Genomic DNA, 24,262 nt, shown 5'->3' on the forward strand with positions numbered 1-24,262 from the left:
GTTTTCAATCTCCTCCTGTCCATTGTAACTTTTTGTTCCCAAGTCAGAGTGTGAACTGCTACAGGTTGGAATAGCATTTTGTTATATGGTGTTTCTGTGAAGTGCCAGATGAATCAGTAATACTCTCTACTTAAAATCTTTGCTAAAAGTAGGGCTTTTTGTGTTAATAAGTGTTTTTATCATAAATACAACTGTAACAAATAATAAAGAGCTTGAAAAGAGCTCTAGCAGACAGATGATGTTTTAAACTTTTGGGGTTCCCTGATCTGTTGTATTTGCACAATAGTAATGGCTTCACCTAAAATCAATGCAGGTATACAAGCACCTTTCTCTTCCTCTTACACATCAAGGCTTTAAGGGGATAAAGAAATGGGTGGATTGTCTGATTTTTGGCCTCATTAATGCAAAGCTGGAGAAACTGCCTTTCTGTAAATCATGACGTTTTAAAATAAAATGTATAGTTTTACTTGAGTGGATTATTTAAAATCTAATTGTTCTGTGTGTTTCTATCATGTAGAATTGGGTGGGATGTTTTAAATTGCATCACTGGATTTTGAGATTGCACTAGTAATTTAAATAATTAAAAATAATAATACTAATAGAAGAAGAATTTGTATATGTAGCATTATAGGCGGATTATGAGTTGGAATGATTTGCTGATGTGTTTTTCTTTCTGTGTCACCCTTTGCAGACCACATGGGGCAATGCAAATCTCTGGAATACCACCACCTGCCTGCACACAAGTTATTTGAAGAAGGGGAATCTTATTTGACGCTGGCTGTGGAAGTCGCATTGATAGGGCTGGGACAGCAACGAATAATGCCAGATGGCTTGTATGCACAAGAGAAGGTTTGTCGAAATGAGGAGCAGCTCATTTCTAAGCTACAGGAAATTGAATTGGATGATACTCTGGTGAAGATTTTTCGAAAGCAAGCAGTCTTCCTTTTAGAAGGTAGCTCAATATAGATGCTAACTGCTTCTTTAAACTGTCTTCGCTTACACAAGCACACAGCTAGTATTCCCGTGGAAACTGCCTTATATACTTAGGTGGTTTTTTGACACACAACTCCAGCAAAATTTTGTTTCCAATCTCTTATAAAAATCAAACATTCTTTAGATACCACATAACTGTAAGAATTAGGCATCTATTGACCTATAAGGCTTTTGTTGGATGTCATAATCTCAGTATCGTGATTATACAATCCAGGCTCACACTCAAATACAGACATCAGTTATCAGTAGTTCTCAGGTAGTAAAATTCTGAGTGTTCCTTGTGTCATAAAAAAAAAGGGACTGGCAGCATTCTAAATGTATGAAGATCTGCACCTCTGTTCCGAAGTCAAAGGCTCAGAAAATTCTTAAGGTTGCTGGGACAGAAATGTAACATTTTACTTGTGGCAGTTAGGAAAATTACTTGCTTTTGAAGTTTGTATCATACAACTGATATGTAGTCAAATATTGAGCTCAATGCCTGGTCTGGTGACTGAATTTTGACCAAGACAATTTGTGTTTGGGAAGTAGCCCATGTGTTTCAATAAAATTTGTGCAAAAAAGTCCATACTTTTGACTTAGCTTTTTTAAAAAGGCCTATAGCACTTAGGCCTCATGTTCAGAGAGTAATCTCATGAGTTCTGAGGTTGTCTTTCTGGTTTGGAGGTTTTTAAACAGAAGAAAAACTTTAGAGGAACCAATTATCCAAAGGCAGGGTCAAAGTTTTGAGTGCTTGCCCAAGGTATGTTACTGTTCTAAGTAAGCTGTGAAGGCTACTACACAGGCAAGTTTTGTATAGGTTTTGTAAGACATCTATCTTTTAAAACTTCCTCTTACTGGAAAGTGATCTGGGCATTTGACACTGCCTAAAAGCTGCACTATGTGGAGAGTTTCCTTTATGATGTGGCTGTACTGCTGCTTTATGGCCTTTGGACAAGAACAGCTGCTTGCTGGATCCAGCTAGTAGCCACCATACAGTGATCCTATGAATTATAAAATCAGCTTGCTGCATCTATTTGCTGGTAAGGATGCTTTATGAGAAAAAGGGAGGATTTCTCTGAAGTGTTCTGTGATAGTTCTGGTTTACTGCTTTGATCACTGAAGTTCTTTTTATGTTTTCTTAGAGTAGTGAATAAGTGAGCATAGCAGGAACTCTGCTAATATAACTGTCTACAGAATTGCTATGGTGAGCAGTATGCAATGATGGTCTTGTACTACAGAGTGCTGAGAAATCTGGCTTTCATGCACTAATTTCCGTTTACTCCACTTTAGGCAGAAACTGCCAGCTCACATGGAAGAAAAACTGTGCAGTGATTGAATATGCTAATCATATCAATTGCATTTTTATAGTTAGTCCTGTAGACATAATAAAGAAAGCTTAATCCAATATTAAGCTTATTTCTGTGCTGTTAAAGCAGATTAGTGCATGCTGTATGTAGCTACCATTTGAATGCGTGGGAAAGCTGGACGTAAGACTGTTTTCCAGGAACTGTTCTAATTTTTTGCTTGACTGCTAAGTTAATGATGGAATATATTTTCATATAAATGCTTTGTCATGTATTCTTCATGTCCTAATTGAGTTTCTGATTGGACCACCAACTGGCAAGCATATATGAAATGGCTTCTTTCACTGAAGCAGTGCCAGCCAGCTTTGGATGGCTTTCGACTTCATTTTAAATGATTGAGATACACTTTCACCTGCTAATTCTTCATAGACATTTCTTTCTAATCAGCCTCAGTCTTCAGAAATGCCCAGCTATGGAGCTCAGAATTTTTTCATGCCTGGTGATTTTTATCTTTGTATGTTGTGCCAGGGCACTAGTCAGAAAAATGTTGATGAAACAGCTTGGCTGTTTCTCCTCATCTGCTTCAGTGTAGTCTTGGCCATGTTAGTTTGAATTGCTTTGGGATCAGTTTAAATGACACAGGACTCTGCAGCAAAGAAGTATGCTCACAAGATCATCCATCCATCCATCCACCCATCCATCCATCCAAGTGTGTTGGGTCGGAGTCTCTGGAAGTAGTAGTAACACCTAGGTTTACTAGCTCCTATCTGTGTAAAAATAGTCCAATAGCTTAATATAAGATTCTTATTCTGTATCTTGCAGCATCTACTGCCTGAACCTCTAGTTGCTGAAGTCAAAAGCTGGCATTGTTTTCCTATTAATAGGAATAAAAATCTTAAGTTTGCAGGAAAAATGTAGAAATGGGATTCATATGCACCATGAACATGTAGAACTTGGCAAGGAAAGAGTTGCATTTAATGTTTTTGTTGTTGTCAGTTTTGATGCTGCTGCTGTGAAGTTGAAATACTGCACTGGCTGCACTGAGTGTGAGAAAATCCATTGCTCCAAAAGTGGATATAGCTTTCCTACAACAAATACAATTTTTAAGATCATGTGGCTATAATGGACTCACAGAACCAGCTCTGGGGCAAGATCTGACCTGGTCTTCTCTGGAGACCAAGTCCAGACTAAAAGGTTATTTAACTGCCTAATATTAGGTAAAACATCAATAGGGATTAGGTGCTGCTGTGGTGATTGGCCATGTAACTTCAATTAAAGGTACACATTTATTCACTGTAACCACTCTTTAGGTTTGTTTTTTCTGGTGGATTTTTGATAAAGCAGTCATGCACCAACAGGATGCATAGTGATTCATGTGCACACTGTAACTATGTGAAGGCAAGGCTAGGGTTATCACTTTATACTTTTGCATACTATAAGCTTGCTGAATGAGCCCCGTGGAGCACTGGAATCATTCTGTCATTCGTATGCACACTGGTATGATTAGTACTATACATTTTGCAGTCTGTCTTGTCTCAAAGAATATGGTATTTAATATACTTATAATACACTGTATGTGATATATTTGTAACATGTTTCATAGAAATAGCAATACAACTTTTTATACAGCAAACTCTGTTCTGAATACCAAATGTAACTGAAGGTATAGTGAATATTTTTAAGGGTCTGTATGTTGGTTTTTAGCAGTGTGTAAAGATGGACATTCTCTTTCTCTCTCCTGCAGCTGGACCATATAGTGGTTTAGGTGAAGTCACACATCGAGAGAGCGTTCCAATGCACACATTTGCCAAGTATCTCTTCACCTCTCTCCTACCTCATGATGCTGAACTGGCATACAAAACTGCACTGAGAGCCATGCGGTACGTATTTGCTAGTCATCTAGAAAGAGCACAAGAAGTGGTAGCGGTTAGGAAAGGGGAAAAACTTGCTAATCAAGATCTAGTCTTTTTTTTCTAAAAGAAGCATGCTTCCGTTTAAGGAGAAGCTACTTTGGTGTGTTGTCATCTGAAAAAGCAGTTGGTGTCTCTAGTAACTACAGTATAATCATTATAAATGTACAATTAGTGCTTATCTACAACCACAAAAAAGCATTCTTTGTTAGAAATCCTTCTAGAATCCTGCTCTTGGGGCACATGGGTTTGTGTTAAACAATGGCAGGTTTAACATGTGTGTTCTCTCACCCATGCAGTTGTGTATGTGTGTGTGATGGAATTGTCCAGGAAATGAGAGACACTGCAGCTTAGCCTGTTCGGTAGGGCTATTTGTTCCACTGGCGTTCTTTATAAATTAACCCTCAGTGATAGATTTGAAACCATAGGGTGGGGTCTGAGCCAGCATTCTTTTAATAATGAAGCAGTTTCATCCACATCTGGATGAATGTTGGGGTTTATATAGAGTATGTCATCTGACAACAAAATGTCTGACTTGCATCCTATGCATCTTCAGTAATCAGGTGAAAGATGATTCTCAGGGAGTGCTCAGTGTGTGCTAGCTTTGTCTTCAGGCAGGCCAGAATCGTAATGGTGGCTAAAAAACTTCTATTAAAAGAAGTTTCAAGAGCCTCAATGATCAGCAATAAAATTCTTGTCCATCTACAATGTAGGGAAGAAACCGTTCCTGTCTGAATTGTGTGGTCACTGTCAAGAACCTTGTAGTTGATGGTTGACAAAGAATATCCACAATCGAATACTCAGGGCTATCAAGTTCCAGATAAAAAATAAAAAGAAGTCTTGGGTTTTCCTGGTCATTATTTTCAAGAATGGTTGCACAGTGATTGAAGGGACACACTATCCACATAAGCAGTATTTAGCTTCATCAGGAAAGTTGTGTCCTAATGGTTTGAGGGTATGTGTTCTGGAGCTTGTTGCTCAAAAAAAAAAAAAAATTCTGTGATAAAAGGAATAAACAGGAGGGAATTCATAAGAACAAAACATAAGTACTGTCAGGTGAGGCTAAAAATCTGCTTAGCCTGTCTTTTTATGCCTCCAAGAGTGTCTAGTAACAGATGTTAATGAAGAAATCTGAGAAATATGAAGACTGGCCTTTTATACTTGCTGTTTATGATAAGCATTTTAGATACATCAAAAAGACAAAATGCATTACTGATAAACTATTGAAAACATTCAAATGTATGATCAGTAAGCTCTGTAGGCCATCAGAGTACACCCCTCTTTATTTTGTCACAAGTTGAATGCATTAATAACCCTGGTCATATCAGATAGTAAAATCGTACAAAATGTGGTGATGAGGGGTTTTGGTTGGTTGTTTCTTGGGGGCTTGTTTTTTGTTGGTTGGTTTATGGGGTTTATTTTTAGATGAAAAGGTTAATTTCGTGAAGTAAATGTGCCCTTGTATTTATTTTCAGTTACTACCTTTAAGTATTCCTCAGAGATTGTGTGGAGTTAAACTATAGTTTAAGATGACATATAGAGTATGTCATCTGACAACAAAATGTCTGACTTGCATCCTATGCCTCCTTAAACTACTAAACAACAAAATGTCTGACTTGCATCCTTGCCTCCTTAAACTACTGAAACCATGATGCTGAAAGTAGGTTTCATGCTGGAGTAGGCATCCATCAGCAGCTTTGCACAGTGCACTGAATGCTTCAGTGAATGTGACAGCAGCATGCCATTCCTTTTGAACAAGGATTAGGGCTTTCTCCCAGAAACCAGTCATAAGTTAAAACTTCTTTTCTGGAAGTTTCCTTTCTCAACCAGAAAAACAAGCAAGACACTGAAAGATCCAAATGTTGAAATCTCCAGTTAGTCATGGGCAGTTTCAGCTATCTTTTGGTATGAAGCTGTCATCTCAGCTGATGAAGTTACTTTTCAAACAGACCACTATAAGAATGGCTGTTTATAAGATGTCTGTTTCCATCTGGTAAAGTTACAGGAGACATCATAATTGGTGCTGTTCTCCAAGCCCTTTTGTCATCACTTCATAAGCCTGATGAGAGTTCAGCACTAGACAATAATCAGTCCTTCTGTATTTTGATATTTGGCGCTCTTCAGAAATGTGGACTGCTGTCTTGAATGGTGGTGATGGCAGATGTAGAAACCTTCTATTTGTCTGCATTCCTTAGCCCTTTTCAAATTCTCCTGGAGAAGATTGGTTTCTCTTTCTATTTGTACCAAAGTGATAGTTCAGTATATAAAGGAGTCCAAATACAAACCAAATGAAAAAGTAACTTAATACTACCTTGAGGGGGGAAGAAGAAAGCAGACATGAAGATTGAATGTCTCTCTCATAGTTGTGAGGTTGAGTAAGTCAGAAGAGGAAAACTCAAGCATCTTTCTTCCATGGCAGGGAGAAAATGGCAAAAGGAAAGGGACAAAAATCTCATGTGGAAATTACTAACGGTGCTGCATAGAAATCTGTGCAGTTACTCATGCTTTTAGAAGTGGAGTGGATTTCTTTTGTCACATCAACAGTTTTTAAAGAAGTTAACTTCCCAAGACCTGCTAGTTGCTTTCCAGACCTCTTTAGTGTCAGTCCACACGAATCAATGACCTGTAATGGCAGCACATAGTACTTTACTTCTCTGTATTCAGAATATATCTGTTGTTGTTCTGGTTTCTGAATCCTGTTTTAGTGTGTGGAACACTCAGTATGAAATCAATGAAAGCTGAGACCATAGAACCCTTCATGCATACACCTCAGGTCTGCAAGGATAGTGTTGTGCTGTCCTTTATGGTCACTTCTGTCTGGAGTTCTCTGTTTGCAATGCTGAAATATACAGAACAGATTCTTGGAGATGTGGAGCTGCAGTGACCTAGTTGACTGCTCACTTGGAATCTGAAAATGAATGTTTGGCTTAGTTTGGCTGATATCTTGTTAAGCCTGAATTTCACCCAGGCTTTGGGAGCCAGACTTTAATGGTGATATTTAGTCACAAGGTAGCTTTGCTAAAACCTAGCTGAATTGTTGGTATTTGAAAGGGGAGGAGGGAGGAAGTGAGGAATGCTAAATCTGCTTGTACTTGTTCTGATGTTCCCTAATCTTGCCAGAATTGCATGAAAGCCACCAGTTCACAACAGCGTTTCTTTTCACAGCAAAAGAATATAAAAGCTGGCTATGAAATTCAAAGTGACAAAAGATTTCCCAAAACCAGCCTCTTTCTTTCATGCTTTTTAGTCTATTTACTGTTACTCATAACCTAATAATCCCTTTTTGCAGTAGGTAGTGAGATTTCTACTGTTTATTGAAGCCATCAAATAGAGTATCTCTCTTCACACTGTCTCTCTGTGCTTGGAAAAAAATCATCTGAAGAGTTCATATGTATTTTATTTGTGTGTATATAAAGCTATATAAATAAGTGTCTCAATACACTCAATATGAAGAGATTCGACTCAATACAAATTGCAAGTGGAGTCTCTTTTTTCGTCTTAGCATGCATTACATGTGTCTGAAAATGTTTATATAACCTGATGATAGTTACTTATATGGTATGTTTTATTTAGATGTGCCTGCTAGATACCCTCCTATATATTTAACTTTACTTTTCTCAGGGAATTCTTAAAGATACTCCCATATGCTTCAGGAACCTACAGAAAACTGATGGAACTTAAAAATATCTTACTGAGAAAAAAAGACTTGCATTTCCAGTTAGTTAAAGAACTTAGATATATTCATCTGAGTGCAAGCAATAGTAACTTACATTCAAATGAGCTTATTCCATAAGAAATATTCTATCATGTAAAGTCACAATGCATTGGATTTTAAATATTCCATAGTCACAATTTTATTGACAGAGGAGATCCAGTTTCCTTCTCCTGCACATGAAAGCTGATAGAACTCAGATTGTAACTCTCATCGAGAACCTAAGTTCTGGAAAGGCTTTTCTTCTGGGTGTTGTCTTATTTCATTTGATGTCTCATTAACTATTTATATTTTGAAATTATGCTGAATTCTGTTGAACAAAAATGCCTATTTTTGTACACTTACTTTTTTGCATTGGCATTTATATAGTATCTGGTATACTGGCTATCTGTAGCATATTGTAACACTGAGTCTCTGTTGTGGGCTGTCACTTGTGTTAGAGTAGTCAACAGCAAACACATAAATTTTAATTTTCTAAGTATGGGTTCTCTTTGGTGGGTAAGACTGTTGTAGATTCACACATACTCAAAGAAATTTTTGTTTCAGGACTAGGAAATAGAGCCTGAAAAGTAACTTCAAAGGAAATTATGTCATTGATGTTTGGGGCTGTAACATGAGATTATAGTGCATTATAAAATGGTGTTAGGCTGAAATTTAAGGGTTTCAGAGGGTAGTCGTAGTTGAACTGTAAAATGCCCTTTTTGGACATAAATTCACATCTGAATATATTGCAAACTGAAAATCCAAATGATTTGTTGCATATTCCTCTCCCTTACTTTGAAGAAAAAATGTTCCAAATACTGAAAAATATTCACGTGTTCTCAGTATGGCAGAGAACTACTCTACTTTCCTTCGTGAGGGCTGTGGTTCAGTGACAAAGAAGGCAGGGAAAAAAGCTGCAGCTCTATGCAGGATGCAGAAAGTCTCTGCTTCCTTGGTTAATAGGTGGGTTAATTATCCTGTGAACTGCTGCAGATGTCCACTGACGTAAGCAGGTTTGGCAAATGGACTTTTTTAAGATTTCCCAAGAAGAGGTTTACCTTTTTTTTTTTTTTAATAACCAAAAAAGGCCCATTTTGTGAACAAAGTTAAGTGTTGTTGCAGCTTTAGTTTTGCTCATGAGTAACCTAATGTAATAATGATTTAATGAAAGAGGATTTCTTCCTTATTTCAGGTTGTTAGTATTGGAATCTACTGCTCCTTCGGGAGACATGTCCCGCCCGCACCATATTGCATCAGTTGTTCCAAACCGGTATCCCCGCTGGTTCACCCTAAGTCACATTGAATCCCAGCAGTGTGAACTGGCATCAACCATGCTAACAGCAGCCAAAGGTACATTGCTGTCAGTTACGTAGTCAACTAACTGTGTGCTTTTAATATTGCATGGAGTAAACAAATCATAAAACTTGTGTTTAGGAATCCAGATTGCAGTCTGACAGGAACTTGAAATGGGTGCAACAAACTGAACTGGCTTAAACCTGCCACTTAATTTTCTAGCAAAGTAGTTTTAAGCTGGCTATATGGCAGCCAGGTGACCTTGATTTGAGGTTGATGAGACAGCTTTTTATTCTTCTGACATTACATAGACAGTGAGACCCAAGCGTGGACAAATCACTTATAAAATTCACAAATCAGGGTGACTTTTGGCCATGTACTGCACTAACATCATCAGGCACTAGAGCACTTTGTGCTGTCTTGTATCTTTTGTTCACATGTGATTTAATTGTGGAAGGTTTAAAAAAAAAGTGTGTAAAACTGAAACATCTTACTATTGCATGGGAATGGCAGGCTCAATTATAATGCATCTCTGGATGTTTTCTGAGCTTGTTCCATTTTGGTGACAGTGTTTATGCCTTGCAGGTGATGTTCGGAGACTGGAAACAGTGTTAGAATCTATCCAGAAAAACATCCACTCGTCATCACACATCTTCAAACTTGCCCAGGATGCATTTAAAATAGCAACACTCATGGACAGCTTGCCAGACATCACTCTTCTGAAAGTTTCTCTGGAGTTGGGCCTTCAGGTATTTCCCTCATTTGTTATTATTACAGCAGAAGAAAAGAATTTGACAGTGTTGGTGGGTGTAGCTTTTAAGCACGGAGGACCATACCCTGTTTGGGATCTGTCTGGAGTTTTTAGATCCTGTTTTCTGTTACAAAGCTCAATGATGTGGTAAACACAGATGTTTACTACATCTGCATGCAGATGTGTGCATCCCCTTTGTGTGCAGCCCTTCGTGCTGTTCAGATGGGGGAGCTGGGAGCAGCTGGCTGCAGGGCACCCTGCTATTCAGGGGTGAGAGGGGACCAGTGCAATGGGCTCAAGGGTATATGACTGGGTAGAAAGCAAAATTACTCTGTGTGCCAGAAATGCTGTATATTTTCTGCGTGGCCTTGAGGAGTTTCTTACCATTCATTCCCTTCCTTTCCCCTAAATGAGATTTGGTAAGTGCTTGTTGAATTAATAGAAAATGCCAACCATAATTATCTGCTTCGAAGGCAAATGGTGCCGAGAGAGAAAGATCCTGTCATGGTTTAAGCCCAGCCGGTAACTCAGAACCATGCAGCCGCTCAATCACTCCCCCCAGCCTTTCCTGCCCCCTGCTCCCGGAGGAATGGGGAGGAGAATTGGAAGAATGTAACTCCCACGGTTGAGATAAGAACAGTCCAGTAACTAAGGTAGAACACAAACCACTATTGCTACCACCAATAATAATAATAAGGGAAATAACAAGGGAAGAGAATACAACCGCTCACCACCCACTGACTGATGCCCGGCCTGACCCAAGCAGTGATCTAACCCCTCTGGGTAACTGCCCCCAGATTTTATACTGGGCATGATGTGCTGTCGTATGGAATACTCCTTTGGTTAGTTTGGGTCAGGTGTCCTGTCTCTGCTTCCTCCCAGCTTCCCTTCCTCCCTGGCAGAGCATGAGACTCACAAAGTCCTTGGTCAGAGTAAGCATTAGTGAGCAATAACAAAAAACATTGGTGTTATCAGTGTTGTTCCCAGGCTGAAAGTCAAAACCGCAGCACTGCACCAGCTACTAAGAAGGAGAAAAATGACTGCTACTGCTGAACCCAGGACAGATTGACCTGTGTGTCACCTGAAGCATTCAACAAGAAATCTTTCAGTGGCACCAGCACACTTTGGATGTCATTGTATTCGTGAATACTCCTTTATGGTTGATGCTATCAACAGAATGTCTTAAATGAGATCTAGTTAGAGAAGAAAATACTATAAGCCCATACTTTCTCCTCAGTCTCAGTATCTGGAACAAACTTGTGTAGAACTTGTCCACTCTTGTGTCCCAAGCTTATGATGGTGCTTTAATAATCTTAAAGGTAGTTTGCTTTCCAGAAGGAAGATGCATAGAACTTTTCTGTTAGTAACTCACAGCTGTGTAGATTTCTGCAGTGACACTTCTGCAAAACATTAGTGTCAACACTGTCTTGTAGCCTACAAATGTTTCCCCCGTCCTGCCCTTCTCCCTGACTTCATGGCGATTGTCTGTATTCAGTATCTAGTATCTCACTATTTACACATTTATGTGCCCTAGAAAACTCTTCCCTCATATGGTAACCTAAAAGGCGGTGTCCTTGCAGGTATATTGTTCTGCCACAGCCAGAGCAATGACAAGTTGGCCTGGTTGGGTTAAGAGGATGATACCAACAATTTCACAACTCTGTCACTGTGATCTCTGTGACAGAAAAACCTCTTACATTGTTCCAGATTTGGGAGTACTCCTAGGTTCTTTCTCTGTATTTCCAGTGGCAGCATGTGTTCTGTGATTCAGCTGGAGGAAGGCTTTTGAACTGGCTGTGTAAAGAGGTCATCAGCAGGGCCTAAGGGGCACAAAGCATCTTGATTATATTCTGTTCTTCAGAACCTTGCTAGCACAGATGCTGTAACACTGGCAGGTACAGAAGAGGTTTTTTTCCTCTGCTTGTTTTATGCTATGTCAGTGCAAGTAGGTATTACTGCACATGTGCAAACAGGTACTGCTTGTGGGACTGGTGTATTTGGCAAGTGGTGTCCTTTGCACCCTGAAACCTCTGAGTGAATAAGTGAACCGTCTTCCAAGGTGCACAATGAAGAGGTTTTCCGTTGGAGTGGAAGCTAATGGTTGGTTGTCCATTTCTTCTGTCTCTTATGGGGGGTGAGATCTTCTGTTCCTTTGTAAAAAAATCTTATAAAGATCCATCAAGACAGAGGCAAAGTTACTCTGTGTGGAAGAGGGCTTAGTTTTCAGATAAGTGGTGCCATTCACATGAGCCTCTTGTCATTACAGACTTCCTGACTTACTGAGAAGTTCTCTTCAACTGATAGCATAGATCTGTCTTGATAGATGTGCAACTCCCTTTTAGGAAGAAGTATCTCTAGAATATATTTAGCAAAAGTGAAGCAGTTCTTTGGCAACTTGTGCTGCAGTATAAATTGACTTCAGATCCTCCATGGTCAGGACATCAGTACATGCTTTATTTGAAATCTTTGGGGGTTTTATCAGTAAAGGGTCCCTGTCTTGCTGTTCTCAGGTTAATCAAATGAAAGGAACCTAATTCCAGAATAGTTTGTCAAGAAACTTTCCCGTGTCAAGAAATTAGATATGATATTGGGTTTTGCTTCCAAGTTAAGACTGTCTATACTGGAGTGACTGTTACGGCAACACTACATGTGCTGAAAGTTCTTATAACTGCTCGTCCTTCTACAGAGCATCATAGTGAGGAAAGTCATCAGAGAAGACTTTCAGAGAAATCATCATTTCACACTGTTGTTTGATTTTGGTTTTCACCTTCTTTCCTCCCTCACCAGTAGCAGAATTCAGATCATAACCCTGTATTTTCTTTTGGATTTGCCCTACTTGTAGGAAAGCTGAAAATTCATCATGGATATTGGAGGAGTGCTAGCCTTCAGTATGTGTGTGTATTCATATAGGAAGTCACGTAGACTCCTTGCCTTTGATGGACATGATGAGACAGATAGTTACACTCCAAAGCATTTTAACTTGGGGCTGCCTGTTTTTCTTCCAGAAGGACTTCAAGCAGAGGCTGGTTCCATTATTTACCTTAGCCATATTTTCACAGTTTAAAATGTGTTGGGTTGCTCCTTGCAGATCAGTTTTCTTTCTTTCAAAATGCTGCTCTCCAGTCTAGCACTTAGATTAGTGTTTAGTTAAAATGATACCCCAGTGTCTATGGCAAACAAAACTGGCCTTGTCATGTAACTTTGGGTGATGTGTACAACCAGTCACCAAGGTCTCAATATGGGAATTTTGGAGGCCAGCTTGGAACCACTCATGGTTGCTTATAACCTCCTTAAAGGTCATCTGTGCATTTGTGCTCCTCAGCAATTTTGCTGTCTTCTTAATTATCCTATCTACAGCACAGGACAGAAGTAGTTGGCAAGAGCGACATATGTGAGAGGGCTACATGCCACTTTGAAGTAACCTTAGGATTGAGAGGGGATTTGTGTTGAGAACCCTCTTACAAATGCTGCTGACTCCAAGCTGTTTTGTGAGTCCATTTGTTGAGTTTAGTGTGTAAAGATCGTGGCTAAGAGCTCTAGGATTGACCTGTTATGCTGTTTATTTAAATGCTGCAAACAGTAATACCGTAGTATGATCACTGATATTTTAAGGGAAAAACTACTTGCTTTCTGCATCTAGGTGTCTGCAGGATCTGTCCAGGTAGCTTTACATGCAATTTCCATGTAGTGTTTGTTTTTCTGAATAAACAAATCTTCCTACATTTGAAGAACCAGTATAGGCAATAATTACAAGTGACGTGAAATATAGGCACTATAATCAAAGTCCTTTTTCTAGGATTCTGATGGTTTTGCAGTAGAACTTCTTTTCAGGGACTCCTTGTTCAGAGAGAGAAATCACTGTTAAGGACTTTTTAATACTACCTGGATGTGTCTTCAATTGTGTATATACATCTTTGCTGAATAAGCAGCCAGTCAAACCACAGTACACTAACTCCTGTCTGTACTGTTGAAGTCAATGAAAACAAATGCAGATGAAGGAAAAATTAAAGGGGTTACTTTGCCCAACAAGAGTTGAGCATTGAGCACACATTCCCACTTTAAAGACTATTGTGCATAGAGGGAATAGACATGATATAATTTGAGTAATCAGTAATTTATTGGGATTTTTGTTGTTGGATTGGGTCTTTTTTATGGGCTGGGTTTTTTTCTTGACCACGTAAGTGTGTCTCCTGTAGCCTCAAAGGATCTGCAGTTGGAATTACTCTGCATGCTATTTTAAGTTAGCTGAGCAGTATTTTTCAAATCTTTTGACACACCCGCTAAAAAAGAGGTAACAGAGTAGGGAGCACAAGGGGCTGATGTTTTGAACCTTAGTGTATTAGAGTAACTTAAAATCCCTAATTGTTGTTACATTGCCTTGGTTTGCAATAGGATTAATTTGTATTTTGTTTGTGTTGCTTTGATAGGTGATGCGGATGACACTGTCCACACTTAATTGGCGACGGCGGGAAATGGTGAGGTGGTTGGTAACATGTGCAACAGAAGTAGGTAAGTTCTGAGATGCTTCTCTTGTCAGCTAATCTTAGAGCGTTTGATTTGCTTACCAGCACCCAAGTTCTGCATATGTCCTCCACTTTCTGTTCATCTGTAAAATTTCTTTGGTGGAAGACATTATGGCAGTAATGAGAGTGGTGAGTGTTTTTTCTAGGCACAGACCAATTGAGACAGTGGTTGAGTAGTGCAGAGTAGCTTCTTTAATCCTGCAAGATGGGGGTGTGCATAGCCTTAGGGAAGTACCGCAGATTTTCTCCTGTTCTTTAATGATTGCCTTTGAAAGGCAAGAGAACTATCTGCTCAGCTGTGGGAAGAGAAAACAGAAAACAGATGAATGAAATGCTGAGGATGACCCCCACCATGTGGATCTCGTAGAGGTTCTCATTCTTAGGGGCTGGGTTTTTTAAGCCCCAGAGTAAATCCAAGGTTTTAAGTGTAATGAATCTTTGTTATGTGGCTATGATACTGTGCAGGGCTCATCTGCCCTGTAAAGCTAACCAAATACCAATGATATACCCATTTTTAACCACATAAGGTGACAATAAGGTGGGAGGAAAAGCAGTCTTACAGGATAGCAGTGGGAGAGCAGTGCACTCAGAAGGATGTTCTGTTCACTTCTGGGCTTTGCTGTAGATGTCTGTGTCTTGATGAGGCATCCCTTAGCCTCTGTATTTACCATCTGCAAGATGAGGATATAGGATCTGAATATGAGTGCATTAAAAACTGTAGCGATAAAAGATAAATGAATGAGCAGTTGTGGAAGTGGGGACAATATAAGTACTTACAATAAGGAAGCAGTTTTAATTGTCACTAACGGTATTTCTGAAAAGCAAGTTTCCTTGCTGTATTTATTACTTTTTCATACATCTGGTTAATTGGATTTTATCACATAGTGCTTCTTGAGTTTCAGAACTTCAGAGGATTGATGCTGCTTATTCCCAGGATTATTTATTCTTTTTTTATGCTTAACTGGGAAATTAATGTTGTCAATAGCATGGGAAAATACAGCTTGCCTTTGTATGCCCTCAGCCAGAAAGTGGTTTGTGTTTGCAAAGTTTCATGCAATGCTCTTGTTTTATTGCTTTTATATCTTTGCTGAAATAATGATTGCTTAGGCTGCCTTACAGATATTAGTGCCTGGGTATTATTTTGTGTAGCTGCCTATTGACAAATAATGTACTGGGTTATAATACTGCTTTAAATTAGTTTGCATATTCTAATAGGAGTATCCCATAAAGAACCTTATAATGTTATGGAAAATACTCTTGAGACTCAATCAAGTTGGTAAAGCAAAGAATCTCATTATTTACATGAAGATCTGCTGTTCTTCGGCTATGCTGACTTGTTGCACATGAGTGAACGTGTGCATGGGAAGCACCAGAGTCCTACAGAGAAAATAAGGACCTCTGGGTGTGGTTTAGGTATGCTCACAGTTGTGTGTAAACTGCCTCTAGCAATAACAAGGCACTCTAGTTGGCTATAAGGTTCAATTTATGAAACCCTCCTCCAGCCCCTGCCAAACACACGTACAAACATACACTGGGAGTAAAGTGTTGCTAAGGAAAACACCTTTTTCAGATAATATTCAGTAGTTCATATTGCCCAAAGTATTTAAGTAATAATGATCTTGATGTTCAAGGACATGTGAATTTGACAGAAGATGTATCTCAAAAGCCTGTTAGGAGGAGGTTAGGATGTTTGGGTATTTTAAGGTGTGCTTAGCGTATTTCATTAAGGTGTGCCACAGTGTTCTGTTAAGAAAGCCATTTAGCATACCTGGAGATTCTTTTGTTTACGTGCTGTGCCTTGAGGTACACAGTAAGAAAATAAAATCAACTTTCAAAGGTATTCAGTGTTGAGGGCTCCTTTTGAGTGATGTGATGAGGCCAAATGAGCCAGAATTTGTTACCCAGATTGTCTTAAATAACAAGTAAAACAGCTCAGTTATTGCACCAGGAGATTAAAGCTTATAATGCAGGCTTTCTCTTTATTTATTTATTTATTCTTTTATTCTTTTATTCTCTGTATTTTAGTGGTTGCTGCAGAGTTTGCACTGTAGCCTTTGTTTTAATGTCCTTTTTCAGCCATGCTATCTGGTTTAGCAATTTTTGCTGAAGCGCATCCTCTTTGATGTAGTGCCAACCTCTTAGACTTTGCTGCAGATGCAGTCTCTTGCTGAACATTCATATCTGCCAGATTTTATCAGTTTTGGCTAATCCTTCCTTTCTTTCCTCAGGTGTTTATGCACTGGATAGTATCATGCAAAACTGGTTTACACTTTTCACTCCAACAGAAGCCACTAGTATTGTTGCTACAACAGTGATGTCCAACAGCACCATTGTCCGTCTGCATCTGGACTGCCATCAGCAGGAGAAGCTGGCCAGCAGTGCTAGGACGCTTGCTCTACAGTGTGCCATGAAGGATCCTCAGAATTGTGCTCTCTCTGCACTGACCTTATGTGAAAAAGATCACATAGCTTTTGAGACCGCGTACCAAATTGTTCTAGATGCTGCTACAACAGGCATGAGCTACTCACAGCTTTTTACTATAGCACGATACATGGAGCACCGGGGTTACCCCATGCGGGCCTACAAGCTGGCCACTTTGGCCATGACACATCTCAACCTGAGTTACAATCAGGACACACACCCTGCCATTAATGATGTTCTGTGGGCATGTGCACTCAGCCACTCCCTTGGGAAAAATGAGCTAGCAGCTATAATACCTCTGGTGGTCAAAAGTGTCAAGTGTGCAACAGTACTGTCAGACATTCTGCGCAGATGTACTTTGACCACTCCTGGCATGGTGGGACTTCATGGAAGGAGGAACTCTGGAAAGCTCATGTCACTGGACAAAGCCCCTTTACGGCAACTCTTGGATGCCACAATCGGAGCCTACATTAATACAACTCATTCACGTCTCACTCACATCAGCCCACGACACTATAGTGAGTTTATAGAGTTCCTCAGCAAGGCCCGAGAGACCTTCTTAATGGCTCATGATGGTCACATCCAGTTTACACAGTTTATTGACAACTTAAAACAAATCTACAAAGGCAAAAAGAAACTGATGATGCTGGTTCGTGAGCGGTTTGGTTGACAAAAAAAAAAAAAAACAAAAAAACGTGCTAATGGGGATAAAGGGGATGGGAGGGGTGGTTTGTTTTTACTTGAGCCTGCCTTTGTATCCTTTTTAACTTAAACAGAGCCACACCGGTATTATATGTGTATAGTTATATTGAGTTTGCAAACTAAACTGTCATGTTGTGAAAGTTTGTGTGTTTAATTTTTATTTTTTTCCTTTTTTCTGTTTTGTATGAGAGAGAGGTTAAAAAAGGTTTGGTTTACACTGAGTATATGTTGTCAAGTGGCAAAAGCCCACATCGCTCTCCTGTTCTTTCTGTATACGTTCACAGCCTCAAAAACAAACATATATTGTAATGGCTTTAAAAACCAAACAAAACACCTCCATCCTGTGATAAGTACCTCGAATGGATTCAGCTTTACTCCTTTGTAACTCATCCTTACATTTCAGCATATTTAAACAAACCAACAAATGAAATACTAATAGTTAAAAGGCTGACCACGTGGCTTTGCAGTGCTGTTCATCCAGAAGCATGGCACACAATGCTTGTGCATGTGGAAACTTAGCGACTGTCAACATACATTCTCAGGGATTTATCAAAAAAAATTAAAAAAAGAATGAGAGCATTTATTGTACTGTATATATATTATAGTATATGTCTGAATATTGAAAAATATAACATTAACTAATTTATAAAAAAAATCTATGTAATGCAAAATACTTGAAGCTGCAGTAGCTTGGTTTTAAACGAAAAAGAAAACCTATCAGAAGGACTAAAGTGCGCCTTGCTTCAGGGTTGGCTCAGGTGGTGAACTATATGCTGGGCATCTATGCAGAGCCACCTTTTGGATTGCATGGTTGGACTGATACCTAATGGGGAAATTTTATATATATATATTTATACAACTTGTGTATACATATATATGTATACACACATACACACATGCTTGTAACAGGCACTATAGTAAAGAGGGACAACATAACATACACAGCCAGAGCAGCAAGCCTTAGCATTAAGAATACAGTATGCCAGAATTGGGGTTTGTGCCTCCTAGCCTAGAAAACTTAAAGAAATATCCTTTTTGACACAAAACGCAAAATGTTTTCCAAAATGATTGACCTGATACATTACGCCTTTGCAGTGAGCTAATAATAAGCTAACCTTTGTGCACAAATAACATATATATATATTATATATATATATTCTGCATAGGTATTTTGACTTTGTGCAGGACAGAAAGTTGTGTAGGTATGACTGTTCTACTTTTCAGTTTGTTTTTTTAATATATTTTATTTTCTCTAGAATTACTCAAACAAAAGCAGCCTTCTATCTTGCCTTGTCTTAATGCTTTAAAATAACCAAACTGGAGATCTAACTACCAAACTGTCCATTATATTATTAAATACCAACTTTGGTTACAGTATAGTGTCTTTACTTTAGCTGATGGTTCTGTATCCTTGTGCTTTTTAAAGCAGTTTTTATGTTTTGGTGCAAAAGTTGTCCAGTGTCTCTTGTTCCCTTCATTAGAGAACATGCTAGAGGTATGTTTGTAGGTATTTTTGTTTAGAAAAACTATTTCATGCTCTCCATTTTATTTATTATAATAGTTAAAAAGGTTGTACTTCATCACCCATGTAAACATGCTCATGAAGTTGAAAGTAATTAAGATTTGATACACTGATATCAATTTATTTATGTAACTCACTGTTTTATAAACTTGTTAATGATCAACAATTTTTTTGTTTTGATTAAAATTAGTTTTTTGAAAGTTGATTCTGTCTCCTTTATGGTGCCTGTTTCTCGAGTTGGATTGTGTATGGTTGGTTCATACACTTAGCTTTCAGCTTTGGTACATTGTGGTGGTAAACAGTATGACCACCAAGCCCAGAGAAGAAATGTCTTGTTCCTCAAACATGTGCTTGTAAATGGCAATGTTCACAGCTGCTGGCGGAAGAAGACTGATGCCTCATCAGGGGAGAGAACAAATGCTGTCTGTGATTGAAGATGTGAGGTCTATACAATGAACAGTAAGGCTTGACATTGCCCTGGTAGGATGGTAGGGCACAGGGGTATGTTCCCACTCAGTGGATTTTTTGTGCTCATGAGAATTGAGATGTGCTGCGAATATATGCAAAGACAGTTCTTGTTATACTTGGATTGGCTTTTCAAGTATTTTCACTCCACCCAGCATGGAGATGTTGCTTACCAGCTGACAGCCAACATCTCTGCTTTTTTGGGGCACTTGCTCTGTAGAAGTTACGTGAGTTTTCTAGCCCTCAGTGAACCAGGACACAGCATGGTTGAATATTGAAGCTTTCTGGTTTACCAGCATCTGTGTCAACTTAGGAATGTTACACGATGTCATATTTGATGTCGTGATCTGAGCACTTACTTTTTTTGGTATCCAGCTGAAAACAGAATTACCATGTGGCAAGCATGGCAGTGTTACTGTGAGTTCTGATAGCAAGGCTTGTGTCCTTGGAAGATTAAAGAGGAAAAGGTACGAATCTCGTACAACTTGCAATGTAAATAATGAGTCCATCATGCCTTGCTAGCAGCTGAATTGTCCTGACCTAATAGTTCTAACTATAGCTTCTGTGAGTTCTATCTCTGAATCCACATTACATTTTTGCTTTATTGTTTTATCCTAGATAATTTTTTATGCATCAGACAGCAAGGAACAAACTATATTTATAGAACTTCATCTGTAATACTATTTACATGATTGTTTTTTTTTGTTTGGTTGGTTTGGGTTTTACCCTTCTTACAAATAATTTGGTGGTAAGGAATGATACAGACTGCAGAATTAAAACCTATTTGAAGACCAGGCTTTAGAATTAAATGCAGTCCTGGTGGCTGCCACCTGGTTTTGAGGAGCACAGTGGTTTATTCTTTCAGAACTCATGGAAGTTCATTTGGCTTGTTTTCATGACCGTAAAATCTCTTGCGTTCGGTGGGGCTGGGCAGTGCAGTTCACACTTACCATGTTGAAAGTCCTCACGGACCAACAGAGGCTTAGCCAGTGTCTCTAGAAACATACCTAGATATATACTGCTCTTGTTTTGTGCAGGTAGGAAGAACCCAGGAATGGGATTCCACAAAAAAACAGAAACAAAAAAAACACACAACAACCAAAAAAACACACCAAAAAAAACCCCAAACAAACAAAACCACCACCAACCCCCAAATAAACAAACAAACAAAGCCCATGCCTGAGGGTTCTTCTGGTGAAACAAGTATTTTTGTAATTCCTAGAGCTGAAGCATAGAAAAGCCTGGTCAAAATACAATGTTTCAAATTCCTTATCTTCTTTTCAGACATATGTATGTGAGACATATATACTGAAACCACTGCTATGTTGTCTTTAAGATATTATTTCTGTATTATGAGACTCCTGCAGCCCAATAAACCAATTTTTGCCCATTAAGTTTGTTCATAGATTTCCTTTATTGATTCTGCCAGAACAGAGGCCAGATAGATTTTCCTGACCCAAATTACGTTCATTGAGCTTTATATTGTTTCAATACTTCATTTCCATATCCAGCTTTCCTACTTGAGAAAACTACACAAGGCACATACAGGAGGCTCACTTTAGGGTGCAGCTGAAATCCAGAACTGCTTCTCTGCGAGCACTTCATGCCTTATTCTCAAAATTGGTTGGTTTTAAAACTGTGGCAGTGGAACTAAACCTGGATTGCATGTACATGGTAAGGAATTCAAGGCTGTTTGAGAGAAATTGCAGGTAATGTTCTGAGGCTGAGCTGCAACGGGAAGACTGGGACTGTATTTCACTGTAGTTGTCTAGTAGAAGGGATGAAACTCTTTCAAGATGGTGTGTCTAGTAGAGGCATAGTATGAACTAGGTTGGAAAAGAACAAATCTAAACCTCCCCTGGTGCAGCTTTAGACCATAGCCTCTTGTCCTGTCAGTTGTTACTTGGCGTATAGGTGTAATCAGAGCTTGGACGACTAGTCAAGTGTTCTTGCAGTGCAAGTGAAATTCTGGAGGATTTTTTTTTTTTACTATCAAAAAGTGAAATTGGCTTCCTAGTATTGTCAGGGATAGAAAATACTGTGAGTGCTTTGCATTAATAAATCTCATTTTTATAAAAACGTGGTCTATAATTTTCTACATCCGTACAAAGTTTCATGTGAGCTTTCAAAAGTCTTATGTGAAAGTCACTTTTCAATAATGATTTAGTGTTCTGACAAATTAGTTTGGGCTACACTTTTCTTTCACATTTGTTTAGTAGCAATTAAGTTTTTCATATAAGTGGGTATAAATAAAGTAAGTGCATCAAAATGGGTGCTGCTTACCTGGAGGGGAAATTTTGCATTCTGAGTTGTGGCAATTTAGATTTGTAGTTCTATAGAGTGGATTTGTGCTAGAAGTAAATTAATCTCACCAAGATGCCTTCAGTTTGATTGAAATACAGATTTTTACTGAAAAATCATCTGGTCTCCACTTTTGCTTTAAAAACAAAAGTCCTGGTAACTAATGCAGGATATATTTTAGAAAAAAAAAACAATGATACCTTTGCAGAATTGGCAGGTATGATACCCTTAGGCATTCTCTTGCTTTCCAGTTCAGGCTAGAGATAAAGTGTTCATTTACAAACATCTTCCTTCCTTTTAAGTGCTTGTTCCCTTGAAAGTAGACTTTTTTCAAGTCAAGTGGGAAGCAAGGAACAGAAACCACAAAGTGTTACATTCAGCCCTTGCCTCCTGACAATGCAATGGAGAATAGAGATTGAGGGATTTTCAGCCTGTTACAAACTACACTGAGATTAAAAGCTTTATAAGATTCCTAACTGTAGAGATAAAAGAGTGTTCAGGGATAGTTTTACTTGAGTGAAAAGGTTGCTAGGATCTGCCTCTTGTATGGAAGTGCGTACTCCATACTGCACATGCAAGAACAAGAGTCTTCTTACCTTTGCTAACACCCTGGGCTGTGAACATCAAGTAGCACCTAGCTGTCAGTTGACATGTTTGCAATCCATCCTTACAGGTAGTATCAGTATCCTTTTAGTAGTAGAAGTATTCCTTAAATTAATAGAAGTAGAGCATAGTATGCCTTGAGAAATGAGCCTGCCTAAAAAAGAGAATTACATTAGCTGCTATATTTGCAGACATCTACAATGTCATAGGATCAAAGATTTCCATTAACATGTATTGGCCACAGAGCACAAGTTATTTTTAAAACAAATATAATGGATTTCTGTAGCTCTTGTTTAGAGAGTGGTTATGACTAGAAAGAACTATAATCATGAGGTGCCCTGGGAGCCAGGCAGTGAGTAGTCTTTTACTGAGTTTTGTACCAACTGCATTTCATTGGTATAACTTTCCTTTTCTTCCTCTTTAACCTTTGTTTCTTTGTATATCTAATTTCATAGCGTTGTATTTGGAAAAATGCTTACCTGGAAGATGATGTGCCTGTGATCTGACAATGTAAAATCAGCAGTAGAGCCACTGCTTGGTAACCATTGTCCATGGTTATGGAAGTATCTGGAGCAGTGAATGAGAAAGTTGTGCTGTTCAGTCATGCTTGCTGCAGGGCCAGTGAGCTGAGACCTCAGGCAGCAGCCACAGCTGGCATTCAGAACCAGCACTGTCTGCCTCTCCACCATCTGACCTTGGAATTGCTTGTCTGACCTGACCACACAAAAGTCTTGGTTTGGCATCCCAAAAATCACAGGCAAATCACTGCTCATAGAAGGATTCTGGAAAGTCAGAAAAAGGATGAGGGTGATTGAGGACAGAGCTAAATATTCCTCTGGTGAAGCTGCTGGAATTATATCAAGGCTAATCTTGGCAGACACTTTTGGGAAGCCTGTTAGTTACAAGAACAACAGTGGTGAGAGAAGTAGTGCCAAATTCTGCCTGGTCAGTGGGCAGGAAAAATCATTTGGAGTTTTGGGCTTGGATTCCAGATGACCTGAATCTTGTTAAACAGCACAATGACTATTTGTAATGCTTTCTTTAGCATCCAGCTTTTCCAGTGTGCGGGGAAATGAGTCAGTCTGGCTACAACTCGTCACTGTTCAGATGCATGACATGCAGTATCAGTGAAGCCCCTCTGCCCCCTGTGAAAATGAGGCATCTGGGGGAAAAGTTAGCCATCCTAGGGCCTTCTTGCCTACATGTTAAGGAACCCTCAGCAGCACAACCAAACAATTCAAGAAGAAGGCTGCAACAGGGAAAATTGCATGAAAAGCTTTCCCAGCAAGATCCTATTTGTATAATGCTTAGCAGCAGTTGTTCACTTACATGACTGGAAATCATGATTTCTGAACAAAACATGGCTTATTTTGTGCCTCTAATTGACACTTTAAACACATTTAGTAGATCAGTATGACAACTAAAAGTACTCCAGAATAACCACCAAAGTGGAAGACATGATTGTCCCACTAACTTGTTGCTGACAGGGACAAATGTACTTGAAGAAGGATGAAGAAGGATTATTTCAGAGTCATGCTCTGCCTGCATCACTGTGAAGATGGAGCTGTGACAACCATACACCTCTCTGCCTGGTTTTGGTAGGAGAGGATAAGGAGGTATGTTTGGAAGGTGTTTTGTTTCCTGAGTTTAAAAGCCTTTTTTCTCTAGCCACCTGATGGCTGATTTCCTGGTATGGTGGGGATGCAGCAGTAACCATGGGAAGACTGCCCGGTGCCAATACAACACATTCTCAGGAGTCCAGCGTCTAAATTAAAAACAGTGCAAGACTTTGGATACTCTG

General features: G+C 39.1%; 1 protein-coding gene across 2 annotated transcripts in view; it reads left to right on the top strand.

Moving 5' to 3' along the window:
• Window positions 1–19,297, top strand: part of ZSWIM6 (zinc finger SWIM-type containing 6) — a 119,473-nt gene extending 100,176 nt beyond the window's left edge. For both annotated transcript variants that reach the window (XM_034073133.1, XM_034073134.1), the window contains 6 exons: window positions 692–952; window positions 4,021–4,156; window positions 9,073–9,230; window positions 9,759–9,922; window positions 14,352–14,433; window positions 16,676–19,297. In XM_034073133.1, coding sequence (XP_033929024.1) covers window positions 692–952; window positions 4,021–4,156; window positions 9,073–9,230; window positions 9,759–9,922; window positions 14,352–14,433; window positions 16,676–17,538 — 1,664 coding nt within the window. In that variant the 3' untranslated portion in view covers window positions 17,539–19,297. The remainder of the gene's footprint in view (window positions 1–691; window positions 953–4,020; window positions 4,157–9,072; window positions 9,231–9,758; window positions 9,923–14,351; window positions 14,434–16,675) is intronic.
• The last annotated feature ends 4,965 nt before the right edge of the window (window positions 19,298–24,262 follow it).

This window comes from Melopsittacus undulatus, chromosome Z, assembly GCF_012275295.1.
Source record: "Melopsittacus undulatus isolate bMelUnd1 chromosome Z, bMelUnd1.mat.Z, whole genome shotgun sequence".
NCBI classification, from domain to species: Eukaryota; Metazoa; Chordata; class Aves; order Psittaciformes; family Psittaculidae; genus Melopsittacus; species Melopsittacus undulatus.